This window comes from Amblyomma americanum, chromosome 6 (assembly GCF_052857255.1).
Source record: "Amblyomma americanum isolate KBUSLIRL-KWMA chromosome 6, ASM5285725v1, whole genome shotgun sequence".
Taxonomy (NCBI): domain Eukaryota; kingdom Metazoa; phylum Arthropoda; class Arachnida; order Ixodida; family Ixodidae; genus Amblyomma; species Amblyomma americanum.
Window position 1 is genome coordinate 59557495 of NC_135502.1, and position 14554 is coordinate 59572048.

A 14554-nucleotide genomic window follows, 5' to 3' on the forward strand; every position below is an offset into this window, starting at 1 on the left:
AATTGCACCATCGGCAATTTGCGGGCCACATATCGCTGCACAGTACTTTCTGTGCAACTGGCTATTGCAGCATTGGCAATGTGAGGGCAGTGTTTATCACTACTGTTCATGGTCATGACTCACGCCTATAAAGTCGATGACCGGAAATTTGGACGCTTGATTTTTTGGACATGCTTGATTATTTGGACTTTTTCGCAGCACCACGACATGGCCCATAGAGCCAGTGTATAAGAGCGCCTGAAATTTCGGACGCGTTGGAACTGACTGCCTGATTTTTCGGACCTCGTTCGCACTCGCCGCCATATAATGTGTACAGTGGAACCTCATTAATTCAAACTGCAGGAGAGATCGAAAACTTGATAAAACAAAATGAAATTCAAGATTAAAGGGAGTCTCTTAACTTGTGATGCTGAAATTCTGCACGAGTCGGCTCTTAGCATCCGCATGGTTTCGAATTCGTACTGTTCTTGAATGTCTTCCGCCGCACGAACTTGAACAGTAGTCAGAGTTCGCGGAACTCATCTGTGCAGAGTCTTTCATCCTGAATACGGAAAGAGGTAGCAGCGAAGTGCGTGGGAGGCGTACAGCTTCACGGGGATGGCGAGCTCAGGAGGTGGTGCATTTCAAAGCGAGGTCAGCGTATACCCGCGACAAAACGCTCCGCAACCCTGACTTTTCTATTGTAAAACCATAAACAACTGGCGTTTTGATGACAGGCAAGACGGCTTTCCTTTATACGCAAGCCACCGCAGGGTGCATATCGCCGGATACAATGCCGATTTTGTCTCTAGTCGCTAGGCCTAATTACACAGGCCAATGCCGACTGAGCTCTCGCTTCAGCTGTTTCTCGGTTCTTATTGTTTCGCCGTCTTCGCGTTCTCGTTCCGGGCCCATCGTACTGCAGGCGCAGTGCAGTCGCAGCATCGTGTTCGCTTTCTCAGTTAGACTTTGTCCCAACCCATGCGTTCATCGGCGACATGCCGAGGGCAGCACAGCCAAGCCGAGCTCGTAAAAGCGGTCGCCGCCCATCGTCTGTGTGCACATATGGCGCGGCGAAATTTAGTCATAAGGAGCTTCCTCTTCCTCTGGCATATTGGTAATAAGTTTGTGATTTTTTCCATGAGATTTGATTTTTCAGACTGCCGATTTTTCGATCATTTTCGCAGTCCCCGAGAAAGTCCGAAAAATTGGTCGTCGACTGTATATCATCTGTAGTGATAGTGTTAGGAACACCCGAAGTTCCACACTTTAGGCACAGTGCAGTTCGGCTAAGGACTTTTTACAGATTTGTATCGTACAGAAATTTGTATCAGCCATGATTACACATTAAAATTCTCCTATATGCCACTAGCTTCCACTGAACACCTTTAGTTCGTGGAAGAATGGAGGTGTCCTGGAAAAAAAAAACGTCTCACTTTTTGACCCACTCTTGGCCACAAGATTGATCAGGAGTTTTTGCACTTTGTCTGCAACTTGCACCATGTGATGCTTCAGGTGGAGCACCTGCGCTGCCAGAACGACCTGCTGCAGCTGACGCTGGAGGAAAGCAGAGGCCAATGTGACCGGCTCAGTGTGCTGCTGGGCAAGCACGAGTCTAACCAGACAGCGCTGCAGCTGGCCCTGGCCTGCAGTGACAGGGCCTTGGAGGCATTTGATGCCCTTCTGGCCCTAGCCGACACTAGCCGACCTCCGACTGGCTGCAGGGCAGGCTCTTCTTGTGAGCACTCGTTTCTTTTTAGTTTTTCAGAATCCAGGGACTAGATTCTAACTTCGTTTCTAGATTCAGGGTTTCTACACATGCGGATGCATACAGTGTGGGAAGTGCTGACGATGTGACTGCTATGCCGCACTTTTTTTTTGCATGTATATGCCTCAGTCTTTTTGGCTGCTGCTGCTAATCGGTGAGCACTTTGTGTTGTTCAAAGGATCAGGGTTAGAACATGGGCGTAGAAAAGACAGACTGAATTGCACATTGTTATGTGTTTACCTGAAGCGAAGGACCAGCTGTGCACTAAGACAGCAAGGCATTAAAGTGAAGAGTTACAGGTCTAGATCTCTCGCCGCCATTGCTATCAAGGTTTGCTGAAATGCAAAAGTGTGAGCACTTTGTTTTCTGGGACCTGCTGCATGATCTGGCAGCAGATCAACAACAGAGAATACGCACTGATAAAGTTTGAACGTGCATCGCTGTTCCTGGTTTGTCACCAGATGGCACAGCAAGCTCTGAGAATTTTAATGTCGATTCCTTGTCGTGTCTAGACAGAACACAAACTGCCACACATTGCGCGTGCATGCATAGGCTCATGAATCTTGTCTGTGGCTGTGTAATTCCATCTGTACTTCAGTAGCCTTTTTTAGAGATGCTAGCAGTCGCCAAAGTGTAGAAATGATGATGCAGTGATTTTGCTTTGCTTGTTTGTGCACAGCTGAGGAAGAAGAGGAGGTGCTGCATCGCGCTCAGGAAGAGCGGCGACTGGCTGAGGGGTTGGCACGGCAGGTTTTGCATCGGCTCGACCGTCAGTGTGGAGGTGCCCTGGCTGTGTCATCACCCAGCTGTGTGGCAGCAAGTCCTTGGGAAGACCTCTCCTCACACAGCCACACCACTAGGTATCGTTTTCCTTTTCCTTCCTGCAACAAAAATGCACGGAGGTAACTCTGCTTTTGAGTGTGCTAAAATCCATTCCAGTGAAGTAAGCATTCTACATAGGCATCTAGATAAGCATCTAAATTTGTGGTGTGTAAATGTTAGAAGATTTTGTTGAATGATTTCTGAAAAGTATTTGCTCTTCAATTTGTTATGCCTTACACTTTCACTATTCATTGGGTTTGAAGGCCAAAAAATACAAAATTTTTCTGTTCTTCCATGATCATGGCCAAACACTGCAACATTTCAAACAGCATTCACTTGTACAGTCTACACAATCCTACACTTGTCACATTGATGAACTTGCTCTTTCATCAGAGCCTCTAGCACATGCATAGAGTGCATTTGCGATACTGCTAGGCCTACCATCTGCATGATCTACGTAATCCAGCCCACCGAAACAAATGAGCTGAATTCAATATGAACTGCATTTGGCCACTCTGCGCTCATAGTTTGGGAATAAATTTCAGCACCGTTGGGCGTGTCATTTAATCAAGTGCTATGGTAACTCTGAATGGTTAGGGCTGTGCTGGGCGAGAAAAGCAAATGGGCATTCAGACAGAAATGGGGCCAGAAAAAAATGCCTGAATTATCTGAATGTCGCATTATCAATGGTCCCTAAAACTGTTATTAACTGGCCAGGTTCTAGTACATTTACTTAATGAAACACTGGGCAGTGGTCGCCTGCTTTTATTTTTCTCAGTTTCCCTGAAAGCGTTACCATGTCCACACTGTTGAGTATCTCGAAATGGTACGGGCCTCCACGGCTTGTTTCATGAAGTATAAGTGCATTCCTGTGCACTGCACAGCAGATCACTGGAGCTGATCTTACGGAGCTTGTCCCATGGAACACTGGACTGAATTGCTCGCATGCACTTGCCTTCTTTAGCACGACTAGCTCAACTTCCAGCAGCTGTGATGGCGAGCTCACCAAAGTGGAGGAGCAACGACTGCGCGAGCACCTTGTGCAGTTGCGTGAGGAGCGCGCAGCTGTGAGAGCCACATTGCTGGAACTGGAGAGCGTGCATGTGGAACCACGTGGTGCCACTACCCTCTTGGATGCCCACAAGCTTGACCTGGAAAATGCTGTACTCATGCAAGAACTCATGGCCATCAAGGTTAGAACACTAAAGGAACCAACTCTGTATATTTGGAGCAGAGCACTTCAGGCAACCAGAGGGCATGAATTTGTGTGTGTGTGTGCGTGTGTGTGTGCGTGTGTGTGTGCGTGTGTGTACGTGTGTGTGTGTGTGTGTGCGCGCGCGCGCGTGCGCGCGCGTGTGTGTACGTGCGTGCGTGTGTGTGTGTGCGTGAGTGTGTGTGCGTGCGTGTGGGGGGAGGCAACTTAGTCACAGAAATTCTCTTCTACATGCTCAAAATGCATCGCTATCAAAATAAGCTTACTGCCAGTCCTGTGTTTTGAAGAGCTGAAGCGTATGCATCTCTTTTTTTGTGTATATGGGCGAAGGCAACGTTAATGCACAGATTTGTCTCATAGATGCTTGTAGCTGCATTTCTCCCGTTCAACCAGCTCACATTCCAAGGTAAAGTAAAATGACAATTCTAAACAATGTCACAACATTATATTCTCTCGGGACAACACATTTGCATGGTGTTGCATTTCAGTATTGGCGTAAAATGTGCTTGCTGTATCAGGTTACGTATATGGTTTGGCACTTGCAACGTTTAGCTTTCATCATGGTACCCACAGATCAAAATAGAATGTATAATGGGACATACATGCAGGCTATTAGGCCTTTTCATCCTGATTAGATGACTTGTAGGCATGCTATTGTGCTGAATTTCTTTCGGCATTGTTTTAAAAGCGCATATTTGCCAGAAAAACAGTTCGCTCCCAGGTTCAGCCTACAATGATTTTGCAACTGTTGTTTCTCGTGATTTTGCTGGAATGGTGAAATTGAAAGGTGCCTCATTTTGCTTTCCATTTATATATCTGTTCATCCATGTACTATCTGGCCAGAAGGACTGTGAGCTGTGCATATGAACAAAACACAATATATTTTAGCTTTCTACTTTCAGCTATAGCTCAGCTAAACTTGGATGTAAGAAACTAAGAAAAGTGGGATTTTTTTGTTGCATTCAGGTTTTCATTACATGCACTTTTCTCATGAAGGCTCAAAAGGTCAATGCAGAACAGAAAGCAGAATAAAAATAAAAGATAAATCTAAATGAAATCACTGGGATTTACCATCACGGTAAATCCCGGTATAGCCCCGTAAAGCATGAATTGTTATGGTGCCACTTGGTGTGATGCTACAAAAGTGAACGCTGTGGGGACTGCTGTGTTTGCCATGGAAAGGTGCTGATCCCACTTGAGCTCAGTGCTTTATGTCAGTTGCGCTCACTCGTTGTGATTGTAGATGCTCCTTTAATGGTGTTTCATGTTTTAGGCGTTTTTGCATTTTGCCAAATTTCAAGTAAAGCAGCAATAGCTAATGCTTTTTTGTCGTAGAAAGTTTATTATACCAAGGTCAACCTCTGCAACACCTTTGTTACGTGGAACTCATAAATAATCACTCCTTAAGGGGGCGGCGTTGAGGACTTGAGAAACTTCGTAATACTATTGAGGAACTCGTTACATGGAGGTTCGTTATGTCCAGGTTTAACTGCGTACAACTAATGTGATCCTTTTCTGTGTAAAGGATCCAGTAAGGTGCGGCATATGCATCTTCACATCTCAATTCAGTCCGATTGTGTATGTGTGTGTGCGTGCGTGTTTTTTCGTTTTTATCATTGTTTGGTGCGAGACTGATGCCGCTGCCCCACAGGAGGAGAAGGCTGAGTTAAAGGCCCAGAACTACCTGCTGGAGAAGGAGAAGGCTGCTCTGGAATTGCGTGCAGGCAGCTGGGAGGCTCGTGAGCAGGCCTACATGGTCTCCATCGAGCATCTGAGGGCACAGTTGGCTGACGCGCGGCCGCAACAGCAGCCCCCACTGAGACTGGTAAGTGCTATGCTGTACACTGACATTCTCAGCCTGTAGTATGCTTCTCCAAACTAGGGAACAGAACTACCATATTTACACGATTGTAAGTCGGCCTATTTTTCAAAATGTGAAAGTTCAAAGGGGGGGGGGGGTCAACTTACAATCGAAACTAAAGCATGGCACTATAAGTAAAGACGAGACAAACGAGATATTGGGCATGCTACAGCGTGGTTGCATTTTTGCTGCGTGGCTCCGTTGCATCGCTCTTGGTGCTGGCCTTGAGCAGCTGCTATGTTAACGCACAGAACTGGCATATGGCTGTTTGCAAAGTGCGGGATTTCGCTGGACGACGACGTTAGAACGACGTGCTGTGGGTCTGCAGCAGCGATCATGGTGGCAGCGGTAGTGAGGATGATGGCGCAAGTGTGGATGAGTAGTCCAGTAACTAACACATTTCCGTTTTGGAATGTGCCCACGGGCACGCCCGCGCACGGCAGCCGATAGCGGCTGGCGATAGACAACAGCTGCTGGATAATGCTATCGTGTTCAACTATTCAAGGCCAAGCTTAAACAACCTCGAAGTTTTTTTTTTTCGGGAATGTGATATGGGTGGGTCGACTTACATTTGAGTCGATTTACAGTCGTGTAAACACGGTATTTGAGATGAATACACTCTTGGGCTTACCTTGGCATTGGGAACTACTCAAGAAGCATTCATATTGCTATGTGCGAATTCTTTTGATGACTGTATCTACTCAAATTTAAGCGGACTGTTTGTGGAAACTGTGGATTCATAATTTTGCGGGTTGGCTTAGATTCAAGGATGCAGGTTGGTAAGTACAATAGCTGCACCACCTGTCAGTGCAGTGCTGATGTGAAACATAGTTTGCTTTGTTCCACAAAGCAATGGCTCCAACTAAGCAATGTGAGCACACTGCTGCTTTTAGGCTTAGCTCTTTCCTTGCTACGGGAGAACAGGTAATTTCGGAGTGGTATGCATAGAAAAATTTTTTTTCCACCCATTAATTTAAAAATTTTGCTTTACTGCACATTATAGTGTATTTAATACAAAACTCTGTCAGTGATACAAAAATAAAACAATCTATGTTGCTTACGAAAGAAAAAATTCTTTTATTGACAGAATTTGAGAGACTTGCACAAAAAGTCACAAAACTATTAAACATATCCAGTTGCAAAAGGAGAATATAAAAATCTAGAATATAAGTTTGGTGCATTACTGTGCCAAAAATTAGTGTTCCGAGTTAGAGAACTCTCCCTGCTAAACTTTCTGGTCAGCAAAGAAAAAAAAATTGTGTGCAGCACTTTGGGCTACTCCACAGTGCATTGCCAAGGGGGACCCTGGGCCATCTTGCTGACAACTGAGTCTGCTACACTGCTAGTGGTACAGAACAGTTCAGAACATGCCCAGTACATTTGGAGAGGCCCTGAAAGCAGTGAATCTGCTTGGCAACAGTGGAAACGAAAGTTACGGACGGGCACGTATCGATAGTGTGTGCTGGAAGGAGCAGTCATCTCTGTCCAAACTAAAATAAGATGAATGAATGTCATCTTTTCAGAGCTGTCGCTTGCACCTATAGTGTCAAGTGTCAATGCTGTGAAATCGTGAGAATGCTGTCTTTGCTGAGCAGGGTCAGTGCGAGAAGAGGGCGTCACCTTGGGTGCCATGCTTACGCGATCGCTCCATGCTGACAGGTCTCTTGTGAAGTTTAAAAATACTGCCTTATGCGGCTGACAAAAAAAAGTTGTTCTGAACCTGAAGTACTGTAGCATACTGAATGGTGTTACATATTTATCCAGAAGCAGTCTGGATTGCTCAGAATGGGGCAGGGCATTTTACGCCATCATTGAAATTGAACAGTTTGAATTGGCACAGTAGGGAAAGAGTTAAAGTTGTCTTAGCAGCAAAAAGTAAATCACAGTGAAAATACAGTATATATGTAATGAATATACATTGTTGAAGACAGGCGAACCTGTTTAGCTGTGCTGCCACATGAGTAGCATTTCTGGGACCGTGAAGAGGATGTGTCACTATGCTGTAGAATTTGAAGCAGTGAAGCTAGTCAGCAGTCTTTTGGGATAAGAAAAGTGCTACAAAAGTGTCCAGTGACTACTGAAAATGAATGTTCAGCTAGGTTCATGAAGAGTACCGACTTCAGCCAGCAAATACATTGTTCAGGTTTTGACTAGGCTTTTTTTCTATTGTCCTGCATTTGAGTATATCTTTCTTCTCTCTTTTTTGGTTCAAGATTCTCATCATGCGGCTTACTGTTAAGGCCTGCTTAAGTTTGAGTAAACCTGGTAGTAGTCCTGTAGCCATGTTAGTGCTCTAACCGAACTGATTCCCATGCCAAAAAGTGAAATGATGACTACACAACTGGCAATGCAAAAAATCAGCGCCAGCTGGCATGCAATAATGATTGCGCACAGAAAGTGGCAGCCCGTGCGGAATGCCTGCAGGGTCACTGCCCCCATCACCCGGTAATGCTCAGCTGCACGGGTGTGAAATGACGACGAACACAAACATGTCTTTCCTCGAAACCTTTACTGTGTTTATTTGAGAAAGTTACTGCGAGGCACAAGGCACAGGCTGTGTGCATGGAATGGTGACATGATCGTGCCCCATGGGATGGCACCCTGTACGGGGTGGCCCCTCCTATCCCCCTCCTCCTTGTCACACTCGACGGCAGGGGTGCTTTTTGACGGCAACAAGTGCACTTTGCCTGACAACCTTCGTTTTAACAGCCAATGCTATAAAATAACATTAAATGCCCAAGCTTTGTCACATTTTAGTGCCATTCACTTAATATGACATGAGAGAGCTCAGCACCATTTCCTCTTATGTTTTTCACTTCAGCTCACCTTCACTCATTCGCCATTGAAACGCATACTCTCGTGCCCATTGCTTAAGGGGGAATGCAGTTTTGAGCAAAAATTTTATTTCTTGATGTATTTACATGAAATGTTTTGTGCACATTAGACATAATTTTATGACTACGCTCAGAAAATTTCACTCTTATATGTGTCTTCTCTAGAAAATTGCTTTCAAATATACATTTTTCGTTTGAATATTCTGAAAACGCTGCATTGTTAAGAAAATGTGTCAGAACAATGGTTTAGCATTCATTGCATTCCTACTACAGTTTTCAGAAAGTTTATTTTTTGGACATTTTTGGGAATTTCAAAGCCACGTTCCCCTTAAGGAGAGACACGTGTCTTATAAATGCGAAAATTTCTCTCTTGCAAAAATGGCATATTCAGGATCAATAAGCTCTAAAGGTCCTGCCTAAAAAGTTTCAAGGTCTAAATTCCACCTCCGGCTGCTAAAATATCTATATATTTCGCACCTGCGAAGCCTGGAATTGGCAGTTTCGGAGCGGGTTGCTGCAGGACTTTGTGCCTGTCGCTTCCCATGACCGCGTCCTCATTGGCTGCCTACTTGGATTTGTTTGGAAGCTGGGCTCCTTCCCCACGGCCTGGTATTACTCACTACAGCGAAATATTTTTGGAACGTCTGCATTCTGCTGTTTTTTTAGGCCTCTACAACAACCTCTGTATGGCTGGCGCACGCACTTCAAATGCGATTTTCTCAGCTTCGTGTTTTTCGCCATGATGACGAGCCTTACAGAAGTTTTTATTACGCTTTTATGGTGCAGTTTCAATTAACCTTATACCGCTGAATTCAGAAAGAGCTAAACTATGTATCTATGCTGTTTTTGTTTGGCTGAGTTAGACATTTCATACTTTGTGAACCATAATGTCACGTAAGTATACCTAATGATTATGGTGCTTGGACAAAATTTAACCTTTTATATGAGGATGTACTTCAACAACAATATAATTAGCATAGCTCCAGATGGCGGGTCTTTAGTTACAGCCCAATTTCAATCGAAACCAAAAAAATGTAGAAAGAAAGTGTCTTAACGACCCTAAGAATTTAACTAATTAGGTTTCAGTTATTTCCTTATAATATTGGAACTGATCGAGATATGCTGAAACTAATATTTTCGAAAACAGGAAGGAGAAACACATATGCGCACACATAATGTCATTAAGATATCTTTAATAATAAACATGTTCATTTCAAGACCCCTGTCTCCGCTTAAGCACAGCTGAGTGTTTCGTTTGGAACATTTCTTTTAAGTAAACATTTTTAATGTTCAGTCAGAGTAGGCATATATACAGTATCAATGATTTAATGGCTGTTGTTTCTGCAGATACTGTAGTTTGAAACCTGCATCATGTTGGTGTAGTAATAAAACATACTTGTGAGGGGTCTGATGTTGTACTCTTTCAGGATGACACCAGTCCTGAAATTCAGGAGTTGGCCGAGTCCCAGAAGCGGGAGAAACGCCTCAAGGCACGTATCGATGAACTCGTCGGCACTCTAGAGAAGATCACCAAGAATGCAGAACTTCGCTCCCAGCAGTCAGCAGAGTTTGTCAACGACCTCAAGAGAGCCAATAGGCGAGCTTTGTTTTTTTTTTTTTTTTTCAAATATTGGTTTGGCGCCTTTTTTTTTAACCTAGTCAAAAGACCACATTTTGAATTCTGGTATAATGCTCATCTGTATAGTTAGATGCACAGTATGTTAGATGCACAGATATCGTTTGAAGAGTTCATAATCCTGATTGCCTGGTGTTTATGAAATTTCATTATGGTATTTGTGCGATGCTGTGGTAGAAAATAAACAAGGACAAAAAGACAGTAACAACATGGACGACTTTCATCATTTGACTGAGTCTGGCCTACAGTTTAACTTCATTATAACAAACAGCTAAAAAAACTTTAAATAGTTTGATATAACCAAAATTTTTTACGCAAAATTTAATCCAAGCTGCTCGAAAGAACATTGTAATTTCGTCAGAGAAAGGGCAACGACTCAAGCGACTCTTATTAGAGAGCAAGAAAAGACCTTTCACGAGGCTTTATCTTTGCTTTCAAGGTACTCGCAGTGATTCTAGAGGCCGCGTAAAACGGTGCCAAATATTAGCTAGGTTTGCTTCCCTGCACATCACCATATGACCGCAAGCACACAGTGGCAGCAGGCCAATCGCCAGATCAGGTGGCTTCCTCACTTAATAGCAGTTTCACATGGAAAATAGTGCAAGTGCCCACAAAAGTTTTCAGAACTTTGAAATCGCGAAAAAGCTGTATTTACTTGCTATCTAGAGGCGCAGCCAAACATCGATTGATGCGCTATACATGTTGTGCAGGGATTTACAAAGCACACACTTCACTTTGTGGCTGAATACTTCGGCTGCCCTGCAGTTAAACTTTGTTGTGATTTTTGTGTTCCGAAAACTTATGCAGGCGCCTGTACAATTTCGGCCAAAGTGTAACGGAGCACGCTTTGACATTTTGAAAATTTCTCGCACGTTCCATAGAGAACATATGATGGTTTCTTGGATTCATACGGGAGCGCATCAGCGTCATGTGCTTACATGTGTGTATAGCAGTTACTAATTTTTGTTAGGTAAGGCGTTACAAGTGTTTGGTGGCTGGAGCATGCTCCGTAATGTTATGGCTGGGACTGTACATAAGGACAAAAGCTGTCGCTGTTTTTACCACCTCCATCATGGAAAACTTGAGAAGGGCAGCCCTAGCATAGGGTGGTTACAGCAGGACTATATTCATTTGTGCTACTGTTTTGCTATCGATTTGTACAAGAGGCGCGCATACTTGCTGAACTTAAAAGCGCAAGAAACAAGGGCATAGAATAAGACGGACAACACGCATACTTGCTGACCGCTGTGTGGGATAAAGGTATGAACCATGGCGTCAATGCTTGGCACACCACCACAAGCCACCTGTGTAGTGCAGCGGAGCTTGCTGCTTGCCATCAGAGCAGGCATCACTTTGTCACTGGGTAGTTCGACATTGTTACGAAGAAGACGAAGCTGGCAGTGACGCGGGACGCAGCTCTTGCCTTAGGCCGGCAGCCATTAAATCATCTCTTTGCTATTGTTCATCATGTCCCATTCTTTGGCTGGCTGCCACATAACATTATACTCGTATTGTGGCCAAACACATTCAGCATAAGAAACAAAATTTGCATTTGTTAAAGAGATCTTGGAAAAGTTCGATCTAGCAGATAATTTGTTGCAATTGTGTTTGATAATTTGGGTTCAACTGCAGGTTGCATTTCGCATGAAATTCTGCTGTGAACCTTACACAGAGAACTAATCGCTAACATCAGTGCCTTGCCTGCAGTTTAACTTTCAGCTGCTATGTTTTTGTCGAAATAAAATATGAAAAGAAGCTTATATGTCAAGACTTCATGTATGCTGAAGACTTCTGTGGCTTTAACTGCCGCATAACTTATGCTTTAGTGTGCACACCAGTTTTTGCATTGGAAGTCTGTGAAAAAGAAAAACTACTGGTCCTTTTACACATTTACGGTGCCCTATGCTCAGGTGGGAGAGTCGTGAGTTGTCACAGGTTGTGGGTATGTGTCCATCCATGGGCACTCTCTGTAGTACATCAGCTTATTACAGTCATTAACTTTCTTCATTTACAATGAATGTCTGTTGTATTGTTGGTATTCTCGCGGGGGGGGGCTTTAGCTGCAAATGTACTCAGATACATTGTGGTTGTAATGAACACATGCATTGACTCTTAGTCTGGCTTGAAACGAGCAGCGCTTTTGTGTCCTTTGCTTCGAAATTGTTTTCTAATTTTTACATTGGCTGCATGAAAAGTCACAGTTTAGGCTAAGTGACAGCTATATGGATGACAGCAGTTTTTGTGTATATGTGCATAAATTTCCTTCCCTTTTTTTTATGTGATGTTGCCTTAGCTTCACAAAGGTTTTCACGGTGTGGGGCCATAAATGCTGCATGCTTATGGGTGCTTGCAATTTCTAACCTTTTAATTCGTTGTGTTCTTGCACTTGCAGTGCCCTAGTGTCAGCTTTTGAAAAAATGAAGAAGAAAAATATGGCCAAGCTGAGGAGAGCAGAACTCCAAATGGCTGCCATGTCAGAACGACATAATTCGCAGGTTGGTGTTCACACAATTTCTGAATACACTGCCTGTTTTGTATTTTCAAGTCTCGAAAATTGGGGCCACAGTGATGTGATTGCTGCGCCAATTGCGCCAAACTGCTGACCCTGCTACATACTACTGTTACATTATGACAAAATCCGAGTAATCTGCACCAAGCCTGCACCAAAGCTCCTAAATTTAAAATTGGAAACTGGGTTCCCGGGCAGCGTGTGGAGCACAGTCAACATTAACATTGCTGCTCACGTGTGCGCGAGTGGTCACTGCAATTATGTCCTCATTTCTTTATTGGGCCATTAGTATGTGGTTGGGTGCCATATTAACAGCGTTCATTGTCATCGCGAGGCATGTCATTGAAAGAAAAAACGAAACAGGCCTGAAGCATACTGTCGAGGGCAGGCCAGAGCTTTCATTTTATGCTCAACGCTGTAGCACAACAAATCCTGGCCATCCCGGTGCATCAAAATGAAACCACGTGCATGTGGCCTGCATGAAGCTACGCCCACCCGCAGACGTCACTCAACTGCGCACACAATCTCCTCTGCCCTGCCCAGGCTGCTGTGCTCCCTGCTCTGGCTCTCCAGCGAGTAGAGAGAGTGTCACTTAATGTGCGTACCGCCAAATGATGCGTGCATGTGGTTGTGGCTGCGTCTGCTCCACTGATGGCGGCTTCGGTTGGACGCGCCAGCATGGCCGTCTTTTGTTGCACCACAGCGTTGAGCATACTGTGTTTTCAGAATTAACAAGGAACTGATATGGCTCTTTCCAACAATCAGCTATAAGTTTATAATTACTTCCAGGTGCCTAATTATGTGGTACATAAAAATTTAGTTAAACAGTTCACTAGTTGACAAAATTTGCGTGCTTTCATATGCCTGCGTTCAGTGCTATTGCTATGCAGCAGAAGCCATCTTTATATGTAAAAAAATATTACGACCAGGCTACATTGAAACATCCTGAATGTGACATCCTGAATGTGGGTTTGGTGGGTTTGCATGCATGTAACACTCGCATGAGGACCTGCTTCATCTTTTGGTGCTATACCAATTCAGAATTAAAATTTTTTTTATCTAGTCTTCAAGCTAGATAACCATAATGTTATGTGTAAGTAATATATAAATTAAGAAAAGTTCATTTTGATTAAATGTTCATTTCTTTATTGTACTTTATTGACCACCTTACTTACCGTGCAGTTTACATGAAATCTACCAGCACAGATCCCACTAGCATATCTTATACAGCTTTTAAATAGAAAATTTATACAGACAGAAAAACAACCTATGTGTGTGCCTGTGTACTTGCATGCTTATAATACACATATACGCACCTGCTCTAAATGCTTATTTTGCTGCTCCAAAATGCAATTTTGGCTGCTTCAAATGTTCTCTAAAGTGACTTTGGCCAGTCACATCACTGGGACCATCTCTAGAATATTCCTAAACTGCACAAAGTCAGTAAATAAAGTTTGCTCTGTACCATGATTACAGCTACTCATTTTGGGGTGCCTAAGCACGTCAGGCATAATATTCAAAATGAGCATGCTGAAGTTTAGTAGAGTGCTGTGTGTTTTGCTATGTTTCCTGTCGGAAACTGGGATTGCATCAGAAACGAGTAAATACAGTGAAAGCTCGTTAATTCGAACCTCGATAATTCGAACTACACTACTTGGTACGGCCAAGCTCCATAGAGGTCTATGTATAAAAAAGCCCGTTAATTCAAAAGCGAGTCAGTTCCGCTACGGATAATTCGAACTATGCGCCGTCGCGTCTGGGTGGCTTGGCACACAGCACGTGGCCAAAAAAAAAGCACCTCCGCATAGTTAGAGGCTGCGCACGACCTAAACGGGGACAGAAGATGGAACCAGATAAAACCATGGAAGAGCGGGTAAAACCTAAATGACGCCATCACCGGCGCGGCGGCGGGTAGGGGTTGGCGGCCGTGGT

The 14554-nt window shown here is 43.9% G+C and overlaps 1 protein-coding gene across 1 annotated transcript in view; it reads left to right on the forward strand.

Annotated features, from left to right (window-relative positions):
* The window catches only part of LOC144093562 (colorectal mutant cancer protein), a 39650-nt gene that overhangs the window by 15654 nt on the left and 9442 nt on the right, over nt 1–14554 (forward strand). Inside the window, exons 10-15 of the mRNA XM_077627095.1 lie at nt 1495–1717; nt 2427–2607; nt 3534–3762; nt 5434–5607; nt 9905–10074; nt 12506–12608. Of these exons, the coding sequence (XP_077483221.1) occupies nt 1495–1717; nt 2427–2607; nt 3534–3762; nt 5434–5607; nt 9905–10074; nt 12506–12608 (1080 nt within the window). The remainder of the gene's footprint in view (nt 1–1494; nt 1718–2426; nt 2608–3533; nt 3763–5433; nt 5608–9904; nt 10075–12505; nt 12609–14554) is intronic.